Here is a 27616-nt window from a genome sequence, read left to right as displayed (position 1 = left end):
TACTGATTCTAGAAAGACAACTTTTTACACATACCTATTTTTCTCAATTTTTAGACTCAAATTAACTTTATTATATGTCCACATTTTTTAATTTAGGTAAAAACAAAATGACTTGCTTTATGAACTCATACTCTTTTTAACATTTTTTTTTTTATCACGTCTGTCACTATTTTAATTTTTAATACAGGGATTATCTGGTATAAAAAAAATAGTATTTCTATAACGTTACACCTTTGTAATTGTAGACAGCAGAGTGTGGACAGGACTTTTATTTTGGTGTGGCGACATGACGTCATAATGCTGCGCCGCGCTCCTGCAACTGTTTTGATTCGGCTGAAGAAAGGTTTGTTTAAAGAATTTGCTTAAATCGTTAGAAACCGTTAAATCTTAGTTATGTATTAGTTAGTTACACTTATTTACTATTGAATATAACATTGTAATTGTATATTATGTGTGAGTCCACTCATAGGTAACAGAAAAGGCGCGTCTCATTTCGCTCCCTTTATCGTGAATCAGTTTATCATAAACACGAATTCGGTCACTGGCTAATAGTGATGGAGAAACTGAGCTTTTCTAAACTCCGAGTCAACTGAATCAAATACTTTGCAAATGATTCAGTGAATCTTAGCGCTCGTGCTGCTCAAACAGAAATGAACGAGAACAACAAACACTAACATGTGTAATGACAACTTTTACAAACTAACTGCTAATATTTTCATGAAAATGTAATCATTTAAATGTAATTATTATTCATTATATACCAAAATGTAGATCATAAATGGCTTAACATAAAGTGTCTATTTAGTTCGTGTTCTTTTATTAATTTTCAGAGTTTTTTTTAGCTAATCAGGTCATTTAAGTCCATTAACTCTCACTCTGACTGACTCTCTCACCAGTGCGCTGAACTAGAGCTGACTGAGACGCACCCAGAGATTTATTTTTCTCTCTGTTAATGATTCTCATCTTAAACAGGACAGAGGGACCAAACACACAGAAAAACTCTTGATGAAGCAACTGAGATCCATGTGACACACTATTAAAAATATGGCGTTTATTAAAGAGGAGAGTGAAGACACGAAGATGGAGTTTATTAAAGAGGAAATTGAAGACATAAAGATTGGAGAAACATTCAGAGTGAAACAAGAAGATACTGAGGAACAAACAGGTTGGTTTCATTCTCAATGCCAGAGGTGGATTAAGGTCTTCACAGGCCCCTAGATTTCTAGAGGCCCCCCTATCTATCTATCGCTCTCTATATATATAATATATATACTGTATATACAGTGCATGCAGAATTATTAGGCACATTGATTTTCTGATCATATTTTTTTCCAGGCATCCATTTTTTTCTCCTGTCATCCATTATCGATCTAATCCTTTTCATTTATCAAATAAGAATATAAGGGTTATATAATCATTATCAAATGATGACTTTTTGATGATACTTGCTCAGGTGGTTGCTGGGTTCTTATCTCTATCAGCTTGCAACATCATATCTCACATAGCATGCATTTCTATTGTTAAAGGCCCACTGAAATGTCTTGGAACGTGCAGCATTATTCAATGTGTTGATGTATTAACAGGAAGACAGGGCGGGATATATCGAACAGCTCCACCCCTTTTAAAAAAATAGCCCAAATAAGTTTCGTTTATACCACTTTTTTTTAAAACTTTTTTTTTTTTTTAAAAGATGGAGAGAGAGAATAGAAATAGAAAAAAAAAAGTGTGTGCTAATATTACTGGGTAAAGTGTTGATGGCACCACAAGGTGTTGTTCACTTGCAGAATGCAAGCTTCTGGAGGGCGCACAAGTCTGAAGTAGTGAGTTTAGGCATAATGGTGCAGAGCCAGTGGTTGTTCTGTAGGCAAACATTAGAGCCTTGAATTTGATGCGAGTGGCTATTGGCAGCCAATGCAAACTGATAAAGAGAGGTGTGACATGCACTCTCTTTGGCTCGTTAAAGACCAATCTTGCTGCAGCATGCTGGATCAGTAGCAGAGGCTTGACAGTGCATGCTGGAAGGCCTGCCAAGAGAGCATTACAAGAGCTTGGACAAGAATTTGTGTGGAATGCTCTGATAGGAAGGGTCTAATCTTCCTAATGTTGTATAAGGCAAATCTGCAGAACTGGGCCGTTGTAACGATGTGATCTGTGAAGCTTAAACAATCATGCATCACCACTCCAAGGTTCCTGGCTGTCCTGAAAGGAGTAATGGTTGATGAACAAATTTGAATGTAAAGGTTATGATGGGTTGGCACTAGGGCTGGGCGATATGGCTGAAAACTGTATCACGATATCAGTGTTTCATATCGGTCGATATCGATAATTATTGATATTTTTTATGACCCATTTAAAATAAGGACCAGGAGAAAAATATATTGGGCTACATTTAAACATTTTTATTTTAAACTTAACCTTCCTCTGATCATAATCCCCTCCGTTATTAAGACAGAAATGTCAACAACCATGGAAAACTCAAATAATTAAAATGTAAACATAAGTCTAAAGTAGGGTGACCACCCGTCCCGCATTTTGCGGGACAGTCCCGAAATTAGGAGCTTTGTCCCTCAAGACGTAATGTCCTGCATTTCATTTATGTCTGTAATTTTTAGGGCTGCACGATACATCGCATGAGATTGTCACGCGCATTTCGTCAGTAAAGCCAGTTCCCTGATTACCGCTAAATCACCATAACCTGCTTTCAGATGGAGCGGCATTTAATAGACAGAACCGTAGATCACTGACAAGCTACGCAATATCGCGTTCATTATCGAAGGCGATTCATCTGCGATATGAACGCGATATTGCGTGGCTTTTCAGTGATCTACGGTTCTGTCTATTAAATGCCGCTCCATCTGAAAGCAGGTGATGCGCGTGACAATCTCATGCGATAACCTAGTAATTTTTTTTCATCCCTGAAATTACAATACCACAGTAAGAAATATAATAAAAACTGTGAGCATTTAAAAATCTATTTGTGCAGCCGTCATATTCTAGCTGTTAAAATCACCAACTAGCGCAATCATAGAGAGAGGTTTTCCCGCTGATGACAACTGAATGGACAGCGCAAAGAGCAGGCCTCATCAAAGTCGGTAAACACAACTAACGTTACACCAGCAAGGATTTCATCTTCCATACTGGATAAGAACCTCAAGAGCTGCTCAAAGCTGCCCAAATCGATGATTTAAAGCATGTAATCATCCATCCTGATGTTAAATATTTCAAACGAACGGCGGCGATCAAGCGCCACACATGGAAATGGTTGAGCACCTACAGAAAAACGAGATATTCTCCATTTGTTTTAACCAATACAAAATTGCGAAATTCAGACACGACTTTCTTCTCACGTTAATATTTCATTTAATGCGGGTTCTATGGCATTATTATATTGAAAAATGTTGAGCGCGCATCAAATGTGTGAGCAATCTCTCCACTCACAGGCGGATTCCCTTGCACAAAACTGGACGCGCGCATGCTCTCGCTCAGATATCACATCTGCGCGCTCAAACTTTTGTCCTCCTGCATGTGCAGCTGTGAATCTAGAATTGTCTTCTCTCCAGGATTTAATGTTGCCATAAGCGCAACATTATAGTGTGGGCACCCACCGGCAGAAACATTAATCAGCGCATATGCCAAGTTTGCCAACAAATGTAAATCAATATTTACATAGCGTAATAGTTGTAAATTTATCTGTCTCTTGTGTCCCGCATTGTCCTGCAAAATCACATCTACTGTCCTGCAACAGATCAATAGTCAGGTGGTCACCCTAGTCTAAAGTCACAATGAACACATTTCCTCTTTTATTTACAATTTCCTCGCTCGCTGCGGCACTAATTTTCTGCTTATCAGTCGCCGGTTACTGAAGAGGAATCCAGCAAACCAGCACGAGACAACGATATGGTGCAACCAAAATTGACACTGTTACATGATTGGCTGTTAGCTTGTCACTCCCTACATTGCTAGGTTACCAGAGAGCGAGTGCCTTTGTTAATGCAACCAAACTTGCTTTGCAACCTCTGTTTTCTTCCGACGAAGAATAAAAAAATATCGAACACATTTTTTATTGATATCGATCACGTGTCTATCGCGATACATATCGTTATCGTTTTATCGCCCAGCCCTAGTTGGCACCGACCAGAAGTAGTTCTGTCTTTGTTAGGTTGAGTTGAAGGTGTTGGTCCATCATCCAGGCATAAATGGCTGTCAGGCAGGCTGCGATGTTAGCAGCAACTGTAGGATCTTCTGGTTGGAATGAGAGCTAGAGTTGTGTGTCATCAGCATAGCAGTGATAGGAGAAACCATGCTCCTGAATGACAGATCCTAGTGATGACATGTAGATGGAGAAGAGAAGTGGTCCAAGCACTGAGCCCTGAGGGACCCCAGTAGCAAGATGATGCAACTTAGATACCTCACCCCTCCAAGATACCCTGAAGGACCTACCTGAGAAGTAAGACTTGAACCACTGGAGTATGGTTCCTGAGATGCCCTTTGTCATGAGGGTTGACAGGATGATCTGGTGGTTAACTGTGGCAAAGGGTGTCAGTAGCATTGTTAGTTTCCAGTGATCAGAAATGATTAAGGGAAGGAATTGGGATGAGACAAAAGTGGATAGTCGGGAGGGTGAGAGTGAGTGTAGAAAAGTGGCGAAAAGTGACTTGTAGGGGAGTGTGTGTTGAGTTAGGAGTCAGGTTGAGATTAAAGCAGAACTAAAGTAACTTTTTTTTACCTTCATAAATGGTTTTCTAAGTCCTTATGATGGTTAATTGACTTGTAGTGGTGTGTTTGAGACGAGCACTAACCCCCTCTAGCACGTCTACGCCAGAAAACAGCACTTGCAAGTTGAGCTTCGCCGACCCGACACAATCTCGCCTCACGTTCACGCGAGAGTGACAAAATGCTTTACGGTAATTCAAAAATGTATATATTATGACTTTATAAGACAATTTTGAAAATTACCCACCTCCATCGAGATTTCTTGTACTGTATTTGCAAAACTACTGCGCTGGTGAGCGTTGTAGTCATTGTAGTCCAGAGCTGCGCTTGGAGTATTTACGACAGTGTGATTCACTGAAGGAACCTGTAGGGGGAGCTTCGCAAATCTTACAGAGTTCCGCTTTAAAAGTGATTAGGAAGTGGTCTGAGGTGTGTACTGGAGTAACCAGTGTATTATCAGTGGAGCAGCAGCGTGTGTATGAGGTCCAATTGGTTACCTGATTTGTGGGTAGCAGTAGTAGACACTCTCTTGACATCAAATGAGGCAAGCAGAGTGCGGAAGTCAGCAGCCTGAGGTTTGTATAAATGGATGTTAAAATCTCTAAATACTACCAGAGAAGTACCATCCTCAAGAAAGGATGAGAGTAACATATCTAACTCCTCCAAGAAGTTACCTAGCTGACCTGGGCGATGACAAACAACTATAACATGGATTTTAGTAGGGTAGGTGATGGTAATTGCATGCGATTCAAATGAGATCTTGCCACAGAAAGATGGTAGAGGATTAAACTTCCATTCATTGGGCATAAGCAGACCAGTACCACCACCCCTCCTAGTTTGATGTGGGGTGTAGGACAAAGTGAAATTAGAGGAGAGGGCTGTCGGTGTGGCAGTGCCCTCTGGTTTGAGCCATGTCTCAGTCAGTGCCACGAGATGTAGACAAGAATGAGTAGCAATAGATGCCTGCTCTTGCTCTGTGGAATCGTGCATGTAAAGTCGCTGGTCTTTACACTCTTTGGTCTTCACACGAGGGCTGCCGCGTCCACTGCTGCGGTATGCTAGACAGTTTTATACCCACTTGATATAACGTTATTTAGTTCAGCTGGCCATGCCTTACTAATTCAAATCGAAACACGAACAAACGTGAATTGCCACGTGACCAGAGTAAACAAACTTTCCTAGCAATGAGAACAGCACTAAAATCAAATGAGAAATGCACAAAAACATTTACAGTATGTTGATCCTCCTGTTGCTTGACTGCTTCTCTGTGTTACATGTTATGCCAAGTTTACACTACAGGACTTTAAACATCAGCAGATCACTGTGCTGTTGAGATTACATGACTTGCTGTGGAGTCTTGAAGTCGTTGTGGTGTTCACACTACGTGACACTGTGTAAATGATCCGCAACAGGAGGTTACACTCTACACAAGCTGATGGCAAATCTGTCACCCATCGACTTTATTTGAAAATGGACATTGGGAAGAAATTAGATTCTCATATATTTACAAGTGAGTGTTTTGTCATTTAAAAACCTACATCATGATCTTGATCTTAATCTGTAACGCGAGATGGGCGCCGCCTTGTTTGTTCACATCCATTTGTACCGAAATACTTGTGGCCGGTGAACTGGGAGAAGAGTAGAGTGAGCTTTATAGTTACTTACACAATGTGTATCTGATATGAATAAATGTTGGCAAATTATATTTGAATGGACTGTTATTGCTGCTTCCATAGACATCAGTATTTCATTGGCTGTTGCGTTGCGACACATGACACCACAGGATATCGAGTCGGCCGACAGCTCCAGATATTTAGCATGCTAGATATTTGTCTGGCATCTGCAAGGTGTCGGCGACACATCAGTGAGCCTCTTTGAGTCGTTGAGTAGTTCACGTCGTTGAGTAGTTCACACATAAAGATTGACGGGCACTGATCACCCGCTGATTTTCCCCCGATCACAGACCGACCTGTCAGTGAGCTCGTTAACTTGCAAATCGGGCTTAAAATTCTGTAGTGTAAACTTGGCATTACATGTCCAGCAGCAGCAGCATGTCTTACATGCTCACAGCAATGTCTTTGAATGTACAGTAGCAAGTCTCTGTATCCAAGACCAAATGCATTAACATTGCCATATTCATTTCCATACCAACCTCTATTGCCATATCAATCTCCCGAGAGTTGTCATGACATATGTAACGTGTAGGAAGGTGAGTTGTGTCAGAGCAAAACTCTGCAGGACAGCAGCATTTCAAGAACAACCGTGAGCTTGTGATATGTCTCAGCTATGTAAACATTATCACTGATCTGTAAACAGCTATAATAGCAAACATACGAGTCTCCATAAACTCCTGGCATCTGAGCCACTAAGGACAGTGGTGTAATTTTATTTATGAATCGAATGTGTCCAGATAAATTCATATACCAGTATGTGTAAGTCATTAACACTAGAGCGCTTGACACGAGGGTCAGTAAAACACAGGATTTGCACAGAAGTTGATTCTCAAAGATGGATCGATACCAACTGATCCAATTTCATATATATTTATTTCGTGATGTTTGCAAATTGTCTTTCTGATTGTGTTTAGTTAGCACGATGCTAATGTACTGTTAAATCTGGCTAAAGCTACCATTGTTTCTTACTGTATTCATGGAGACCAGAGCCATGTCGTTATTTTCATTTTTAACCCAAAAACGCATGTAGTCTATATAATTCATAAACGCGTCTTCATTCTCATTGAGTCTCTCCAACAGTGTGTAGTTTTAGCCAAGTTAGCCGTGCAGCACACTGTCAAAATCATTCAGAATCGAATTTTAGCAAACATTTCTGTCTCTTCAAATAAAAACATGCAAAGTCACCCCACATCGACTCTTCTACCTGTTGTTTTTTACATTTTTCTACACTGTGAAATGTGATTCCAATTAGAGCACTGATAATCTGAAAAAGAGTGATTCAATCCAATTTTGCTTTGAAAAATCAGCACAAAAGTAAAATGGATTACCTGATTCTGGATAGCAAAACATGGGATTTCCAAATCCAGATCATTCTGATCCAGATTAAACTTTTTGAACAAATGGGCCCTGGAGACTCTGATGCATCTTCAGCAGGATTCTTTATTGAGAAGAAGTTTTTTTTTTTTTTTCTTCATTTAGTGGTAACAAGATGGGGGCTCCTCAGGTATTTTGAAGGGCATTATAGACAGGACATCAATTTTCCACCCCATTAGCATCTGGGCCCTATTCATTCTGTCCCCTTTTTCCCACCGGTGCAACCCCCTGTGTATAGGATCAAGTTGTATGTTGGTTTTTGATACTTTACGTGTCTAAATATTTGTTGTTTGTTGCTTTATGCCATTAAACTGGTGTTAATTTGCATTTGTCTCTTTTTATCTTAGACCTGATGGCACTGAAAGAGGAGAATGAAGTAATGAATGAAATGGATGAGAATGATCAATACAAGAATCATCCTGATTTCACAACTGGAGAAAAAACTTTTAGTTGCTCGCAGACTGAAAAGACTTCCTCACGAAAAAGGGCTAAAAAGACAGGAACTAGAAGGAATTTCACCTGCCAACAGTGTGGAAAGAGCTTTGCTGAAAAGATACACCTTGAAAGACACATGAGAGTTCACACTGGAGAGAAGCCTTACACCTGCCAACAGTGTGGAAACCAATTCACTTTAAAAGGAAGCCTTAACAGGCACATGAGAATTCACACTGGAGAGAGACCTTACAGATGTCCTCAGTGTGGAAGAAGTTTCAGTTGTAAAGGACACCTTAAAGCCCACATGAGAGTTCACACTAGAGAGAAACCTTTCGTCTGCCAAGAGTGTGGAAACAGATTCACTCTAAACGGAAGCCTTAAAATGCACATGAGAATTCACACTGGAGAGAAGCCTTACACATGCCATCAGTGTGGAAATACTTTTGCTCAAAAAGTAAGCCTTAAAAGGCACATGATAATTCATACTGGAGAAAAGCCTTACACATGCCCTCAGTGTGGAAAGAGTTTTTCTCAAAAACTAAGCCTTAACAGACACATGAGAATTCACGATGGAGAAAAGCCTTTCGCCTGCCAACAGTGTGGAAGAAGTTTCAACATAAAAGGAAACCTTAAAGCCCACATGAGAATTCACACTAAGAAGAGCCTTTTCACCTGCCAACAATGTGGAATAAGTTTCACTCAAAAAGAAAGCTTTAACACACACATTAAAATTCACACTAAAGAGAAGCCTTACACCTGCCAACAATGTGGAAAGAGTTTTGATCAACATAAAAACTTTAAAGACCACATGAGAATTCACTCTGGAGAGAAACCCTACATGTGCACTCAATGTGGAAAGAGTTTCAATCAAAAACGAAACTTTAAAGACCACATGAAAATTCACTCTGGTGAGCAACCCTACACATGTCCTCAGTGTGGAAAGAGTTTCAATCAGAAAGGTCACTTTGAAGTCCACATAAGAATTCACACTGGAGAGAAGCCTTTCACCTGCCAACAGTGTGGAAAACTTTTCAACCAAATAGGAATCCTTAACAGGCACAGGATAACTCACAATGGAGAGAAGCCTTTTACTTGCCAACAATGTGGGAAAAGTTTCAACCGAAAAGAAATTCTTAAGAGACACATGAGAGTTCACACTGGAGAGAGGCCGTTTACATGTGGTCACTGTGGGAAAAGTTTTGGGTATAAAATAGCCCTTAAGTGCCACATGAGTATTCACGTATGTGAATGAACTGTTTTTGTACATTATCAGTGTGGAATTGATTTCACTGACAGGAAACACCTCATGTTTGAGAGACTGTATAATGTACTGATTATTGTTATGGTACTAAATCACTTTGAGGGCTAAAATCCCTATGAATGTCCAGTGACTACGAGAAAAAAATTAAGTAGCCAGAGTCATTGTATTGATTACACAAATAAAGAATTAACTAGATACAGAATCTACATCAACAGAAGCATAAATCTGTGTCAAATAAATTACATATAACTGTTTAGGTCTGTGCAAAATAATAAAACAAACAATATAACAGTAACAGGCTTTTGATTCAGAAGATACAGATATGTGGACATCTGGCAATAGCTGCTTTCAGCGGGTGGGGCTAATAGCCCTGGACCTGTAGGACAGAGCCAAAAATCACACGGTTTCCACCGTTGGGCCAGAAGCTCCGCAGCGCTTTACTAAAACCCTACCTTAGTGCTTCTCTGTGAAATAATGTCACACAATCCCATCATTTCACCAACTGTTGTGGCAAAAAATCAACTCCGACTCTACTGCATAAGAGACAAACATGTCCAATTGTCTTTAAAGCTTTTATTTCTTGCAAGAAAGGTCAGACCGGTCATACAGAAACACAAGTAGCTGCAGAGTGTAAGACCAAGAACGAAAGCTTCCCCTCACTTTTATATCTCTAACCTCCAAGGCCGAAGCCTCTGTCCTTTTACCATATTTGGAACATCTCTTAGTGGCTGTAACTTTCCACACATTGTTAGCACAGACATGTTTTTAACATACATCTTGCATGTCCCCATATCATATCTTGCTCTTTCTATTTCTGACATCTATGTTAACACTATGTTAAACATTACCACTTTTAGAACTTACCAAATTTAAGTTCTTACGTCACATCTATGCTCTTCATTTCTGATCTTCATACAAACAACAAATTCAGATACCTCACCCAATCATAGAACTAATGATAACATCCTTCATTTTACAGACATATAGCATGCAAATTTAGGTTCTATAACATCTTATCACAACAGATCCATTTTGTAGCCCACGATGTGTCACTGTCCAACCTCAGTGGTGATTTGGAATTCCTTGAGCTGGTTTCACCTGTACACAAACTTTAGACAGGATAGAAAACATTTCTTTGCAATAGTTCAACATGTCCTGTTCACACAATTCTGTTGATGCCACTCATTGTTTAGCCCCTTCTATTCCCAAAAATGGGTTCTTCCAACCTAATTTAAAATTTTCAGGCATATTTTCAGCCATACATTCGTTAATTACCATCCCCCTTTTTGATGCGTTGTTCATCATCAATTGATCATAGTGGTTGGAGACATGTTTCTCTAAACAACATTTACCATCGACACTAAACTAAACACCATCTTTAATTCTGCAACCAGATTTCCTCCAGCTTTCTCTGTCTCTGAACATGCTCTGTAAAGAGTTAGAAAAATCAAGGTTATTTTCAGATGACAGATTACACACAATCTCCTGTGTCTGCTCCAGCACTCCCTAAAGAAACAGAAACTTTTTTATTAGTTTGGGCACAAACAGAAATTCAAACCACACCTCAAAGATCGTCTACCACCTCAACCTAATAATGGGCACCTGTGTAGATAGAATACAAGGGAGAAGTCAATGTGGAAAGAATTGTGACTGTCATAAAAGCTCCTAACTTCTCACTGTAACTCACATTGTCACTCTTTTCAGCCCAGTCTGTAGTCTCAACACACTCTCTGACAAACAGGACCACTTTATACTTATGTTTGGCCCAAAATTTAGCAGGTACCTCAGCCAATGCTGGGTGTACTTCTGAAGCGCAATTGTTTACTCTCCAATGATTTTTCTTTACTCTGTTTTTCAATTGGTACTACAATTCTACCCCCTCCAGTGAGGGTCACAAACTCATGTGCTTATACCAAATAGTTAGAGGACAGTAGCTCTGAAACCAACACTTCACATTCCATGGTCACAACTTATCCTTTGCTATTCCAGTCTGTTGTTTTGTCTCTGAAGACAGAGCCATCTACAAACAACACGTCCTCACACTCACAGTTATCAAATGGTTTATCTAGCAGGTCAAATCATGGTGTACAGACTTGATCAAGGATAGTCAAACAACAATGATGTTTCTTCTCATCATCCTTTGTTCTGTGCAGGTTACTGGGCTCTCTGGATAATTTTGTTTACTGCCAGTGTGTCACTGTTTCTCTGCCGTCAAGTCTACGTTTTACATTTAGCATTGTGATCACACATAACTGACAGTGTTTAAATTCAGACCCCAAGTTAAATTTAGACAAGGGGTTTTAACCCATGGACGGCAATCTTCAATTTCACAATTCCAATTTTCCACAAATACTTAAACTTATTCATCCAGAGAGTAATTCAAATCAACATCATAAATGACAAAAGTAGTCATAATTACCATTAGACAGAGCTGGATAAACAATCCACTTAAAGCTCGTCCCATGTTCTGTATCGTCTTTTTATCAGATTCAATCAAAATATCTGCTTCTCAAAATTTCTCGTTTCACTTAAAGGGATACTCCACTGTTTTTTCATATTAAACTATGTTATTCCCTTAACTAAGACGAGTTGATACATACCTCTCTCGTCTCAGTGCGTGCACTAAATCGCTCTGTCTTGCGGCGAAACTTTGTTAGCACTTAGCTTAGCCCAGTTCATTCAATAGGGGCCAAGCAGAGAAGCTACCAAACACCTCCACGTTTTCCCTATTTAAATACAGTTACTCGAGTAGTGTAACTCGACCTAGGACGGTGACACAAAACAAAACGTTGCGCTTTTCTAAGCGTGTAAAATGGATAACTATATTGTATGGCGGAATACCATAGCAAGTGCTCGGGAGCACTTTGACTTGGCGCAGTAATATCTTCACTCGTGAAAAGTCCTCTCACCGGCCCCCGCTCCCTCTCCTCCTCCCTCTCATTTCCGTCAATAGAACCAACGTGACTTTTACCACCTGTGCTATTAGCAAACTGCAAGATATCATTTGCAATGGCGGACTTTGTAGATGATTATGACTTGTTTGTAGCGGACCCAGAGCCATATCTGTTTGAACCCGAGTACACGGAGGAGGAATTAGCTCTTATGGACCGTGAGAGGGAAAAAAGATACGAACCAGAACAGACCGGAGCCGGCGAAAGAACACGGGCAAACAGCAATTGGTGGTGCAAGTGTGACTGTTGCGAACAGCAACGGTGTTTTTGGATTCTTGTTCAAAGCAGCTAACCAAGCTCTCCGCTGTATGTGGTGAGTTGGAATTCTGTGAAACATGACGGCACTATATACCTTCTCCTTGTTATCACAACCCTTTACGATGCACGTTATAACCATGATTGTCCACAAACTATCTTCCTACAACCTGATACTTCGTCAACTCTGCTCAAACTATTACTACTGGTGCAGGTCACGTTGGTTCTATTGACGGAAATGAGAGGGAGCGGGGGCCGGTGAGAGGACTTTTCACGAGTGAAGATATTACTGCGCCAAGTCAAAGTGCTCCCGAGCACTTGCTATGGTATTCCGCCATACAATATAGTTATCCATTTTACACGCTTAGAAAAGCGCAACGTTTTGTTTTGTGTCACCGTCCTAGGTCGAGTTACACTACTCGAGTAACTGTATTTAAATAGGGAAAACGTGGAGGTGTTTGGTAGCTTCTCTGCTTGGCCCCTATTTAATGAACTGGGCTAAGCTAAGTGCTAACAAAGTTTCGCCACAAGACAGAGCGATTTAGTGCACGCACTGAGACGAGAGAGGTATGTATCAACTCGTCTTAGTTAAGGGAATAACATAGTTTAATATGAAAAAACGGTGGAGTATCCCTTTAACCCATCTGTAATGATAAAACACTCATTCACACTAGACACACATGACTATAAACTGCTCACTTTCAAAGTTGCTTTTGGTGTTAATTCTAAAAACACATCTTTAAACTTCACATTTTTCTGTAGATCTTTACTTAGTTTTTTACATGATCTTTTATTCAGTCTCAAAACATCTCTGTTCACTATAATTATTTTTACAAAAGTCAGCTGGGTTGTTTTGGTTCTCGTCTCATTGCTTTGTTTTGTTTAAACTTTAGCAGACTGATAACAGACAGACAGAGTATCCTTGCCTCTACCCCAGCCGTCTCTCTCTCTTACTGCACACATAATCAATTCAGCAGCCTCTCAAGACTGTCACTTAGACTGAATTTAACATCAAATTACCATACATAACCCTTGGTCAAATGTAAATGTTTTAACTTTCAAATAAAGAAAACATTACCACCATCTAAAATATGTTATGCTAGTAGCCATTTTTGAGGGTATCTTTAGTTTAAATGCTGAATGCACTTAACTTTCTCTTGAATCTGCAAAATCAGTCTTCATCTTTAACACCACCATTGGCTTGGAATTATCCTCTGCCATGTCTAATGACCTGCAGGAGTAAAAACAAATTAGTTCAAAATCACATAGCCTCATGAATTCAGGGATTCATCATCCTGCTGAGTCCTAAACTTCTATACAGTTCTTGCCAATAGGGCAACCAACATCATGTTACTAAATTTTACTCTGGTCCCCCCAGGAATTATGGACAATCACCTCATGTTCTCAGTCGGCTCTTGAAAGCTTATTCCCATCAGCTCTATATCAATACTCTTTTTCCTCAGGGTCTTGTCCCCTGGCATAGTTGCTTGTCACAATGAAAAACAAGCCCTCTCGGGAATGCGGTTTCTGGTGAGTGGTATAGAGGAACATTTTTGGGTCAGACTGCTGTCCTTCTCACAGGTCATTCCCCCTTCATGATGCTGCTGGCCTCACAGACATCCTGCTCTACTCTCATACCCATCTCACATAAACACCTCCCATCAGGGTACACTGGTACCTGCTCTTTCCCATTCCAGATCTTTGACAGTTTTCTTCAACAGAATCAGGTGTTTTCTGGAGCTTAGGGAAGTTGCATTCAAGAGCCACCAGAGCCATTGGACGGCCTAATAGTGTTGAAACATGGAGACAGGTCAATAACAGCAGTATTTAATCACTAAAATCATTTGACTGTGCATTCTCTCAGCAGCAACATATCAATGCTGAGATTATACTCAGGTAAATTTAATTCTCACAACTGTCCATTCAGTGTAGTGTTCTGCTACATCTGTAACTGGAGCCATCGGCCCTGCACATGACAGTTTCCACTGTCACTTCTACAGCTTGATCTGGCCTCATCAGGGCTTCCTCGGGGCCAAAGCCAGGGTTTTTTGCCCCCCCCGAATACCTTATTCCAAATTAGGCCAACTCTGGCTTGAGGTGTGGTCATAAACAAAGGTGAAGTTTATCTGAGTCTGGACAAGTTTTCCAGTTACACTGCGTTGCTGAAAAAGGCTTCAGTATCGAGAAAAAAAGTTTTGAGTAAAGTAACTAAAGGAAACTCACTTTTAGACAGCAGTGATTGTTTGAAGTAATTTGCGTTTGGGATCCAATGTCGATTCTGATAGCGTATAAGAAATATGTGATGCAGAAGGTTACAAAGTAAACAGTAAAGACACCGCTAGAAGTAATCAGACAAATCATACATAATATTTTGTCAACATGACTCATCTCTTTATACTGTACTGCCTGTTATGCACATTAAGCTGTGCATGTGTGTGTGTGTATATATATGTTCATACTTTTGGACAAAAGCCCCAGAGTTTAATCTATCTTGTGACTTCAAATAAAAATAAACATGTGACTAAATAAGTATGTGTCTTTTCCCTCTTTTGTGAAATAAAGGTAAAAACCACTTTATTTCTGTACGGCTATAGTGCAAACCTGACACAAATTAATTATCTATATCACTTTTGATATTTAAAAATCTTTAAGTAAAAAAACAAAAAGGCAAACATGCATATTTTGCAATCTCGCTAGTATTCAGTCTGATAAAACTTCCCTTTGTTGGTGTTGTGGAAATTTTAATTTTTCATATGCTTTTTACCTGTATTCTTGTGAAATATGATGCTTATGGAACATGGTATGATGTTGGCTTAAGTGGTAATGTTTAACATAGTGTTAACATAGATGTTAGAAATAGAAAGAGCAAGATATGATATGGGGAAATGCAAGATGTTAAAAACATGTCTGTGCTAACAATGTGGGAAAGTTACAGCCACTAAGGGATGTTCCAAATATGGTAAAAGGACAGAGGCTTCGGCCTTGGAGGTTAGAGATATAAAAGTGAGGGGAAGCTTTCGTTCTTGGTCTTACACTCTGCAGCTACTTGTGTTTCTGTATGACCTGTCTGACCTTTCTTGCAAGAAATAAAAGCTTTAAAGACAATTGGACGTGTTTGTCTCTTATGCAGTAGAGTCGGAGTTGATTTTTTTGCCACAACAATTTGGTGTCAGGAAGTGGGATTCCATGGATGTGCCTTTTGGACCCGAGAGCGGACGGTGACTGATCATCCTGGACTTAATAGTAGTCTCAGCCCTACCCCGAATAGATTAAGGGATGAGGGGCCGACCGCCAGGGTCCAGAGGGGGACACCACTGGAATCAGGAAACGAACCCAGGTGGCTACACGACTCTCTGGTAAGAGATAAATTAAAATTTTATGGGGAATTAAGAGTAAGTGGGATTTGGTAAAATTTGGAAGATTAGTGTTACGTCCAAGGACGTATGTTTTTGTGTTGTTGTTTGTTTTTTTTGTTTTTTGTTTTTCCCTTTCTGTTTTTTTTTTTTTTTTCTCTTTCTACTTCCATAAGCAGGAAGTAATGGCTGCCACCTGACTCCAATGATTGGTGATCTGATGTGATTGGAGGAGGAGAGGAAGCTGTGGGGATTTAAGCAGCACCATTGCACAGAGCTGTGTGTGTGTGTGGAGGCTGCATCGTGAGGCTTCTTTTCCCAACCCAGAAAGCCTTATCGGTTGTTCTTTTGACTTCGAACCATTTTTAACAGGCTTCGGCAGGGGTCAGTAGTGGTCGTGGTCCGAGGGGTTTCTAGAGGGATTGAGATCGGGTGCTTAATAATTCCCCAGGGTGGAATTTTTGCGCTGCCTCGCAAGCCAAAGGGGCTGCGACGCAGACTATAAGAGGCCTCGTGCAGGCTTGAGCAGATTTGGGCCTGGACTGCACGACGCAAAATAAGCAGGGTAATTGAGACATTCCTGGAAACCGACCGCGTTGGGACCGTTCCCGATTTTGGGTCAGGAACAATCGGCTTGGACCGTTCCCGATTTTGGGTCAGGAACAATCGGGGGATCCTGGTGGAGACGTCCATCGGGTGGATATTTTGTGTGGGGTAAGTCGCGCACCGGGAAAATCCACTAGATCCGGAAGGGTTAAAAATGGGGAAGTCCCAGAGCAAGCTTGCAAAAACGGGGATAGCTGGGGGTATTGTGGAATATGACACCCCTGTGTTCTTTCAAATGAGAAAAATGTATGGTCGTGTGTGTCTAGGGGACATTGATAAATTAATTAAGTATCACGATTTCCCAGCAGAGGGGACATTAAGTGTAACTCGGCTCACAATGATAAAAGCTGATGTAGAGGCAGGAAATCAGGTGAAAGCAGGCTGCTGGAAAAGAAAACGTGTGTGTAAACTGCGCTCAGACAGTGAACTGCTGGTTGCAGGAAGCAGAAAAGAGAGAGCGGAGAGCTCTGCAGAAACAATTAGTGCAACCAGTAGAGAATGAAGTGCAGGATAAAGAAAAACCTGAAGAAAAACAGAAAAATATAAAACACGATAAAAATGAAGGAAAAGTAAGTTAAGTATTATGATTTTCCAGAAGAGGGAACGTTGAGTGGTCATAAGACTTAAGGTCGTAAGGGAATGAGTTGAAGAGAACTGCGATTTGGGGATGTTGTGTTTGTGTGAGAGCAATGTGTGTGTGAAATGTAAGCAGACAATAGATTGTAGGCTAGAAGAAAGAATTGGCATGTGAAGAAGTTCGATGTGAATGTAAACAATGTGTATCACACTAACTAAAGTTAAAAAAGTGAAATCGCATTGAACCACCCCTTTAACAATGTCTTTATGACCTTTCTGGACCTTGACAGTGGTAGTTAATTTGCTGTCTATGGACGAGTCAGAGAGCTCTCGGATTTCATCATATGATGAACAGTAATAGGCTACATCAAAGGGGATTCACTAATAGGTTACATTATTATTTATTTATTTATTTGTTTAACTTTACTTTTAGACTCAGCTTTTTCTGCATTATTGTCGTCAGCAGACTTCAGAAGGACCCTCATTTTCTCCTCTTGTTTCTTCTCTTTTGATTTTTATCTCTGCCATTAATCCTTTCCTCTTCTGCTCATCTTGCTCTTTTGGTCATCAAGATACAGAGCTGATCCTCCATATATGTCGTGTAGGGCCCCCTAACCACCAGGGGGCCCTCTTGCTCATCACTACACAAAAGAACTGTATACTAAAACATTCAGGAATAGAGTACCCCAGGGATGACGCGTTTTTGTAGGCTAAACCCGGAAGCGAGTTAGCATTTTTGGACTTCCGGTTCCAACGTCCTAAAGTCTATGGGTTTTTTGAATGGGTTTTTGCTAAATCGCCTGAAATAAGGTCTGTGGTTAACAAAGCCTCTAGATACTTTCACGTTTTGATCTATGACATAAAACACACCAGTTTTAACCCTCTTGTGACTTTTTAAACCTTTACTGTGTCTTAAAATTGGCGGTTGCTAACAAAGTGCTAAAACGGACTACTTCCTTTGGCGGGTACTTTAGACGTCATCATGACAAAGAGGAAATCACACTCACTAGCCCGTGTTTCAGTGTCACGTTCTCAGAAGTTTTACCTGTTAGTTAATATACATATACATATATATTTAGTCTTTTTAAATTGTAGTTAACATATTGTAGTACAAATAATTAAATAATATTAAGTTAATCGAATACTAGTTCTTTATTTCTCTCTTGTAGTTCGACAATGGTTTTTTGTTTTGTCCCGAGATGCAACCACAAGTCGTCGGATGAAAGATGCTCGTTTTATCGTTTTCCATCCGATGTTACCCAGCGCAGACTCTGGGTTCGTGCCGTAAGGTAAGCTCACTTAATGATGATTTCCATGCGAACACCGTATTTACTGCCTTAACGTAGCCACGACCAAACTTTAATGGTGAATATAGTGCTTAACACGATAATGTTACGTTGACGCCCAGATGGAGTTAAAAAGGCTTAACATCCCAAGCAAGAATAAACGTTTTCATAACCAGATCAACAGCTAAAATACCTTTTATCTACTAAAATAAATGCACTCTTAAAATATCTAAACTTGTTTACTTTGCCACTGTTTAATAGATTAGATCCGCTGCAGTTTTATTAAAGGCTTACGTTAGATGGAGAAATGTGTTTAATTAAAATATTCAAAATAACACCCGGTTATTTGACTTTTATTGTAACTTGTTTGGATATAATTATAGAAAGGGTGGGTCCTGCACCCTGATATTTATGATACTTGGCTTTTACCCACTTGACAATATGATTGTATTTGTAAACAACATGGACAGATAAATTAAGATGATTACTGTAAATGCTGAAGAACTCCATTCTAATCTAATGCAAATATCTTTTATTGTGTGATTATTTTTTTCTTTTCTTTTTCTTATTCAAATTTTAATCTGCAAAGGTGTAAAACTCATATTACATATTTTGAATTTATCCTCTAGACGAGCTGACAGGAAGCCCAGTGTCCACTCTCGCATCTGCAGCTGTCATTTTCCTACAGGGGAAAAAAATGTCCCTGTTCTGTTTGCATCCACAAATGATGTCCCCACTGGACACATTTTGGGAGATCATTCATACTCCCTGAGACCAGATAGCACTGATGTGCCTGACACTGTTCCCTTACATATGGATGAAGAGGAGGAAATGGCTACACAGTTTATGGCTGACAAAGATGATGAACCATCTCAGGCTGATCAAACCCTTATCAACAATTCAGAAGAAGAGCTGCAGTCTGAACGAAGAAAAAGAATCCAGCTTGAGATCGAGTTAGAGCAGTCCCGAGCAGAGATACAGTTTCTAAAGGAAAAGCTCCAAGAGCAAACAAGTAACTGTCGTGACAGATATTCAGTCTCTCAATTGAGTGAAAGCGTGATTCGGATGGAAACAGGATTGCCAGATAGAGATGCCTTCAGTGCTGTCTGTGAATATGTTGCTCGTTTTGAAGATTCTATTGCATACTTTGCTGGATGGAGACCCAAAGAAATCATTCTGGAGGACCAGATTTTCATGACCTTGATGAAACTTCGCCACAACTACACACACCTACACCTGGCTGCCCTCTTTCACTGCAGTGCAAGCACTGTAAGTAATGTATTAATAACATTCATAGAGGTTTTTCACAAGGTCCTTTTTAAGGATGTAATGAGCATTGTTCCCAGCCGGGAGAAAAACAAGACCTGCATGCCTTCTTCATTTCTAAAATTGCAGAATGATTTTGGATTGCACTGACATCGAAATTGCTATTCCCAAGCAAATGGATACACAGAAGGAGACCTATTCTGCGTACCGTGGCATGCACTCCTTCAAAGTACTTATTGGGGTGGCACCAAATGCTGTGATAACATACTGCAGCAAACTTTACCCAGGATCTGTAAGTGACAAGGAGATAGTACTGGATTCTGGTGTTTTGAACCATTTTAAGCCTGGCGACCTGATTTTGGCTGACAAGGGATTCCTGATCCACAACATTCTGCCGGAAGGAGTCACAGTAAACATTCCCCCATTCCTCAGTCATGGCCAACTGACACACAGTGAAGCACAGGCTACAAAGCTGATTGCACAGAACAGGATTCATGTTGAGAGGGCAATTGGCCGTTTAAAAGATTTCAAAATTCTGAAATTTATTCCATCACACCTGCGGCACCTTGCAGATAAACTGATTCAGGTATGCTGTGCACTAGTGAACCTCCAAAGTCCTCTCATAAAAGAAGTGGCAACAGAATAGTGCAAAAAAGCTCCTGCTCTCCATCCAGCCAGAAACACCAGGCTCCTGCTTTCCATCCAGCCAGAAACACCAGGCTTCTGCTCTTAATCCAGCCAGAAACACCAGGCTCCTGTTCTCCATCCAGCCTGCTCTCCATCCAGCCAGAAACACCAGGCTCCTGTTCTCCATCCAGCCTGCTCTCCATCCAGCCAGAAACACCAGGCTCCTGTTCTCCATCCAGCCAGAAACACCAGGCTCCTGCTCTCCATCCAGCCAGAAACACCAGGCTCCTGCTCTCCATCCAGCCAGAAACACCAGTCTTCTGCTCTCCATCCAGCCAGAAACACCAGTCTTCTGCTCTCCATCCAGCCAGAAACACCAGGCTTCTGCTCTCCATCCAGCCAGAAACACCAGGCTTCTGCTCTCCATCCAGCCAGAAACACCAGGCTCCTGCTCTCCATCCAGCCAGAAACACCAGGCTCCTGCTCTCCATCCAGCCAGAAACACCAGGCTTCTGCTCTTAATCCAGCCAGAAACACCAGGCTCCTGTTCTCCATCCAGCCTGCTCTCCATCCAGCCAGAAACACCAGGCTCCTGTTCTCCATCCAGCCAGAAACACCAGGCTCCTGCTCTCCATCCAGCCAGAAACACCAGTCTTCTGCTCTCCATCCAGCCAGAAACACCAGTCTTCTGCTCTCCATCCAGCCAGAAACACCAGGCTTCTGCTCTTAATCCAGCCAGAAACACCAGGCTCCTGCTCTCCATCCAGCCAGAAACACCAGGCTCCTGCTCTCCATCCAGCCAGAAACACCAGGCTTCTGCTCTTAATCCAGCCAGAAACACCAGGCTCCTGTTCTCCATCCAGCCTGCTCTCCATCCAGCCAGAAACACCAGGCTCCTGTTCTCCATCCAGCCAGAAACACCAGGCTTCTGCTCTCCATCCAGCCTGCTCTCCATCCAGCCAGAAACACCAGGCTCCTGCTCTCCATCCAGCCAGAAACACCAGGCTCCTGCTCTCCATCCAGCCAGAAACACCAGGCTTCTGCTCTTAATCCAGCCAGAAACACCAGGCTCCTGTTCTCCATCCAGCCTGCTCTCCATCCAGCCAGAAACACCAGGCTCCTGTTCTCCATCCAGCCTGCTCTCCATCCAGCCAGAAACACCAGGCTCCTGTTCTCCATCCAGCCAGAAACACCAGGCTTCTGCTCTCCATCCAGCCTGCTCTCCATCCAGCCAGAAACACCAGGCTCCTGCTCTCCATCCAGCCAGAAACACCAGGCTCCTGCTCTCCATCCAGCCAGAAACACCAGGCTCCTGCTCTCCATCCAGCCAGAAACACCAGTCTTCTGCTCTCCATCCAGCCAGAAACACCAGGCCAGCCAGAATCAATGGATTGCCTGACTTTTCTCCCATAAACTCAATGTAAAGGTTAGTACGCTTATTACATACCTCTATTCTATTCTCTTATCGGTTGCTCAGCCTAGCTGCTATTACACTGTGTCTACACCAGGCGACCTCGTCCAGTGAGGACAAAATTTAAAATTATAATTGGTTCTAATGCGTTCTATTGTCTTTTGTTGCATCGTGCTGCTCCACATCCGGTGTACATGCATGTTTCAGTAAGAAATACAGTACAGTTCAAAAGTTTGGAACCACTAAGATTTTTAATGTTTTTAAAAGAAGTTTCATCTGCTCACCAAGGCTACATTTATTTAATTAAAAATACAGTAAAAAACAGTAATATTGTGAAATATTATTACAATTTAAAATAACTGTGTACTATTTAAATATATTTGACAAAGTAATTTATTCCTGTGATGCAAAGCTGAATTTTCAGCATCGTTACTCCAGTCTTCAGTGTCACATGATCCTTCAGAAATCACTCTAATATGCTGATCTGCTGCTCAAGAAACATTTATGATTATTTTCAATGTTGAAAACAGTTGTGTACTTTTTTTTTTTTCAGGATTCCTTGATGAATAGAAAGTTCAAAAGAACAGCATTTATCTGAAATACAAAGCTTCTGTAGCATTATACACTACCGTTCAAAAGTTTGAGGTCAGTAAGAATTTTTATTTTTATTTTTTTGAAAAGAAATTAAAGAAATGAATACTTTTATTCAGCAAGGATGCATTAAATCAATCAAAAGTGGCAGTAAAGACATTTATAATGTTACAAAAGATTAGATTTCAGATAAACACTGTTCTTTTGAACTTTCTATTCATCAAATAATCCTGAAAAAAAATATTGTACACAAATATTTTGTACAATTGTACACATTAAATGTTTCTTGAGCATCAAATCATCATATTAGAATGATTTCTGAAGGATCATGTGACACTGAAGACTGGAGTAATGATGCTGAAAATTCAGCTTTGCCATCACAGGAATAAATTACTTTGTGAAATATATTCAAATAGAAAACAGTTATTTTAAATTGTAATAATATTTCACAATATTACTGTTTTTACTGTATTTTTAATTAAATAAATGTAGCCTTGGTGAGCAGATGAAACTTCTTTTAAAAACATTAAAAATCTTAGTGGTTCCAAACTTTTGAACTGTACTGTATGTAAACAGATTTTTGATCAGATTTTTAAAAAATATTTTTCAATTCTTAACAAAATTGTTGACCATAACACATTCAGGACACTCCACCTGCCAAAAAATAAACTGAAAGTTTACCCAAAAAATGAATATTGTCATCATATCACCCTCTTGTAACTTTAAACGAATATGGCTTTCTTCTGCAGGACACAAAAGAAGATTGTAATGCCTGGATGGATCCGTTCGTAGTCAATAAACTTTGGAATGTTCAGAACGCTTTTAGCATGCTGGACTGTGTTGTAAAATCTCATCTCGGCTCCGACCGGTCTGCAAAAGACGAGCCCAATTTGACAACTTTGTGGCCTGGCCGAAACTAAACAGGGATGACCAATCCCAGCTCTTGGGACATCAAAGGATCAACCCCCTGTTGTGGGCCCAGAGACTCAGTGCCAGAGCATATTCCAGCACACACCACACACACAGACACAACGACATGCATTGAAGATTGTATTTGTAAAATATAATTATGCCAATATGTACCCTTCATGTATGCTAAATGCAGGTATGTTCTCCTAGTATGTAGACTTAGTTTAAATGACAGTAGTTGTTCTAGTTTCATTTCTAATGATGGAAATTTGTCTGTAAATGATAACTTTTTTTTATATGCTTAGCTTACCTATCGAATTTAGTGTCATTTTTTAATATATATATTTTAGACATATAACCTCTGTAGTAGTAGTTTTCATATATTAAACACATTATATCCATATTTTTGTTCTCTTGCTCATTCACAAAAACCAGGTCACTTTAACGTTTCGATCCTATATCCTTGCTTTACGTTTGGATGCTAGAATAGGAAGTCTTTCTCGTGGTCAGAGAAAAGACCTTCCTTTTAATAACATTCTGAGGAGCTGCAGTTTGCTGGACAAACTAACAGTTTCTCTAAATAATTATTAAACCAGAACTAAGCATTTATTGTAATTGGTTATAATTCGTTGTAATTAATTCAAAATATATGTTTAATTCCCCATTGGGTCGATATATGAATCATAATTGATCATAAAGCTTTATGGTTTATTATATTCATATAGTTTACCCATAAATTGATTAATAACTGTACAAGATTGCTATTTATATTAGCATAACAAGATATTTTAAAGAATGTTGGTGAACATTAGCAGAATAAAGAAAAGCCATACTGATTTGAAATGACAAGAGCGTAAGTAAAGGTTGACTAAATTGTAATTATTTTTTTGATTGAACAATCTCTTTAACAATATCTATATTACATCCCAAAAACTATAACCAAATAATATAATTCATTTTAATAATTATGTATGTTTTAGCCAACCTTCTAATGAACGGTTCTTTTTCTAAACTATATACATATATTGAACAATTTTACAATTTACTTTTGTGCCAGCTGTGGAAGCATGTGGGACTTAAAAAAGTCTTCCAGGACTTGCAGGTTTGATTGCCAAGTGTCATCTCTGGATATGGGGATGATGACACTTTCTTTTGTGGTCCACACAGTGAAGTAGCAGATTTCTCTTGCAGTGAGGTGAAGCTGCCCCTGTACTTGATGCCAGTAGGGATGGTCTCTGCGCAGGCTGTAAGTACCCCCTTCCATACTGACACAGAAGCCCTTATTTTGCAGTGCTTCACTAATTGACTTTTCTCTTGCATCATAGGGACACTTGGCCTCCAATATTGCAGATGACCCCACCAGACCATCTGGAGATGCTCCCAACACTCCTGATGGAGACAGCCACAAGCCAGACTCCTGGACTGGCATCTGAGTTGCAGTGGTGAATGCCTGGATGGCTTCACTCTCATTCACAATACCCCACTGTACAGACAAAACACCCTCTAGGGATTGTTGCTTTCCCAGCACCCTAGCAAGAAGTGAAGCAGTCACACGCTTTGACCTAAGGACAGCTCCAAAGTTGCTGGCAGTCAGCCTTCCTTTTCTAAATAAATGCCAGTTTGGATTGTTGCGCTGACCAGTTGTTGCCACCTGAATAGCCCTCCGTTCCTCCTCTGACAAAGCCATACTGGCCAGGATAGTTTCAGGCCCCTGATGACCTACAGACTCTATAATTCTAGGAACAGAATGTGCTTCCAAGGTGTGAGGCTCCTCTTCTGGCTCAGGTGAGAGAAGCCAGGACATTCCTGAGAACCTGCCCATGAGTCTGTTCCTCAGCCAATCACGATCCTCTGCTGTTGGCTCTCGTGTCAGCAGGTTATACGGCTCATTTGGAGGAGGGAACAGCTCCTCTACCGAGTGTGTGCTCTTAGCTGCTTTGGGCTTCTTCCACAGACATGTAGTGTCTGTGCTGCTGAAATTGTGGATGGCAAAGATGGCCAAAGCAGCTGCATGGCTGCATTTGTATTGTCCACGTGGACATTCACATTGTGTAGCAACAATGCCATCTTCACCTGTAGAGACCTGTCATGTGAATAAGTTGTTGGCAATTACTGTATAGTTTTTCAGTATACTTATTTTATAAAAAATAAAGATGTTTACTTAAATTCTTGCTGTAAGTTTTCTGTGGCTCAGTGATTAGAGCATTTTGTTAACTGTGCAAAAGGTTGCGAGTTCAATTCCCAGGGGAACGCTGCTATGTATAGCCTAAATGCACTGCAAGTTGCCTGTCTGACAAATACCTCAAATTAAATGTTAAACTATTGTATACTACTTGTATACTATTGTAACTACTCTCCAGTCAGCTCACAGTAATATGAATGTGTGATCAAATTTACTTGGCACACATTGGGGCTTGTGGATTACCAGGTAAAAATATATAGAAAATATGAACAAAATTAGTATATATGCTTTATTTAGGGAACATATATGGTTTAATTATAATATAATATAATAAGAATGTTAATGCTATTGGGCAATTTTCTTTAAATTCAACATGGATAATTATTTACAACTATTAAATGTTTGGAATTTAAGTGTGTTGCTTGTTCAGAGATTGTTTGTATAGTTATATTAAATACATATAACATTATTATAACTCCTTCCTCTCCCTAATTTTACTTACCGAGACTCGATAAACCTTGTCCCTCATGCTGGCCCTTACACAACCGGTAAGTAAACCAGCATCTAAGCTGCACTGTTCTACATGACCAGATTTATAGTGGTTCTCTCCTCGATCTATGGTTTTTTTATCGTCTATGAAAAAGGACGCAATACTTGAAATTGATATGGACATGGTTAGTTCTTCTGATGGTGAGCGCGGTTTTTTTTTCTTTTTTTTTCTGGCAAATGGTATGCAAACACGGTATACAATCAAACAGAATACAGTGAAACATCATCTTTAAAGTTTATTTGGGCACAACGATCAAGCATAAATTTCTAAACTCAAAGAAAATAATATTAAAGTTTATATAAACTAACAAATTAATAAATAAATAATAAATTAATAAATAAAACATTAATAAAAGATAATATCTCAGAGGCACGCATAAACAAAATTACTTTCTAACATTTTTGGAAAAAAACGAATGGACAGAATTTCTCATAAAAAGTGGATAAGTATTCCTACAATTCATACACAGCGCGGATCATAATCAGCGAGCATGTTTTTAAATAAAGTTTGAGGAAGTTTGATGGTGACGACGTTGATCCGCGACCAGGGTGTGCTGTAGTCCGTTTATAGCATACTGTTAGCCTTTTATATCTGACGACTTTATTTAGGCTTCAAAATCTATAAATGTTGTGTTAACTTGTAAAGATTATCTTCATAGACAAAACGTGTAAGTGTCATAACCCTTTGTTAAACACAGAGCTTATTTTCTGCGATTTTCCAAAAGTCTATGGGAAAAATGAATAGGCCTTCAGTCGAGGGAACCCTTGCGCCGCTAACTTCCGGGTTGGCCTACAAAAACACGTCATCCCTGGGGCACTCTATTACAACCATTCAGTTTAGATCAACCATTCAAGTCTACATTAAAAAGAGTCATGAAAGTAAGCAAAATGAATACTAAAACATGAACACATTTGCTTACAGCAAATGATCTCAGAAAGATGAACTCAAACACAATTTCACAATGATTTTTCTCGCCACTTTAGAATGAAACTTAACTTAATTTTCTGAAAGTATTTTTTAATACAATGTGAAGAAATAATTCTTTATTTGTGTATCATTTATAAACAGGACATTTATTGAACTGGCAGATTTTAATACATATAATAAAAACAATTTAGAAAAACAATCTTCAAAAATGCAGAGCGTTCTGTGGAGTTCAGCAGGTATGAATTGTGTATGTGTTGTTCACTCATTAGTGAACGATTTGAATCACTACATACTTACGTTTGATTTCATCAAAAATCTATGAAATATTTCAATTTTAACTTGACTGAACCTTTCAGCAATTTTTGGTTTTGAATGAATTACATTTATACTTGGAAAATTGTATTGCTTCTTTTACTCGTACTGATTCTAGAAAGACAACTTTTTACACATAGCCTACCTATTTTTATCTATTTTTAGACTCAAACTAACTTTATTATATGTCCACATTTTTTAATTTTGGTAAAAACACAATTACTTGCTTTATGAACTCATACTCTTTTTATGTTTTTTATCACGTCTGTCACTATTTTAATTTTTAATACAGGGATTATCTGGTATAAAAAAAATAGTATTTCTATACACCTTTATAATTGTAGACAGCAGAGTGTGG

At 39.7% G+C, this 27616-nt stretch overlaps 1 protein-coding gene across 3 annotated transcripts; it reads left to right on the top strand.

Annotated features, from left to right (window-relative positions):
- The first annotated feature begins 257 nt into the window (after positions 1 to 257).
- On the top strand, positions 258 to 9751 carry LOC125246061 (gastrula zinc finger protein XlCGF57.1-like). 3 transcript variants are annotated; one of them, XM_048156899.1, is made up of 3 exons: positions 258 to 343; positions 973 to 1165; positions 8108 to 9751. In XM_048156899.1, exons 2-3 carry the CDS (start codon positions 1045 to 1047, stop codon positions 9445 to 9447), a joined length of 1461 nt encoding a protein of 486 aa, XP_048012856.1. In that variant the 5' UTR covers positions 258 to 343; positions 973 to 1044; the 3' UTR covers positions 9448 to 9751. The 3 variants fall into 3 exon arrangements, with proteins under 3 accessions (XP_048012856.1, XP_048012857.1, XP_048012858.1); XM_048156900.1 differs by lacking the exon at positions 258 to 343 and adding an exon at positions 363 to 679; XM_048156901.1 differs by lacking the exons at positions 258 to 343; positions 973 to 1165 and adding an exon at positions 7979 to 8007.
- Positions 9752 to 27616: the final 17865 nt, after the last annotated feature.

Source organism: Megalobrama amblycephala, linkage group LG14 (genome assembly GCF_018812025.1).
Source record: "Megalobrama amblycephala isolate DHTTF-2021 linkage group LG14, ASM1881202v1, whole genome shotgun sequence".
NCBI lineage: Eukaryota > Metazoa > Chordata > Actinopteri > Cypriniformes > Xenocyprididae > Megalobrama > Megalobrama amblycephala.
Note: the sequence above shows the minus strand (reverse complement) of the source record. Positions and strands in the feature narration are given on the sequence as shown.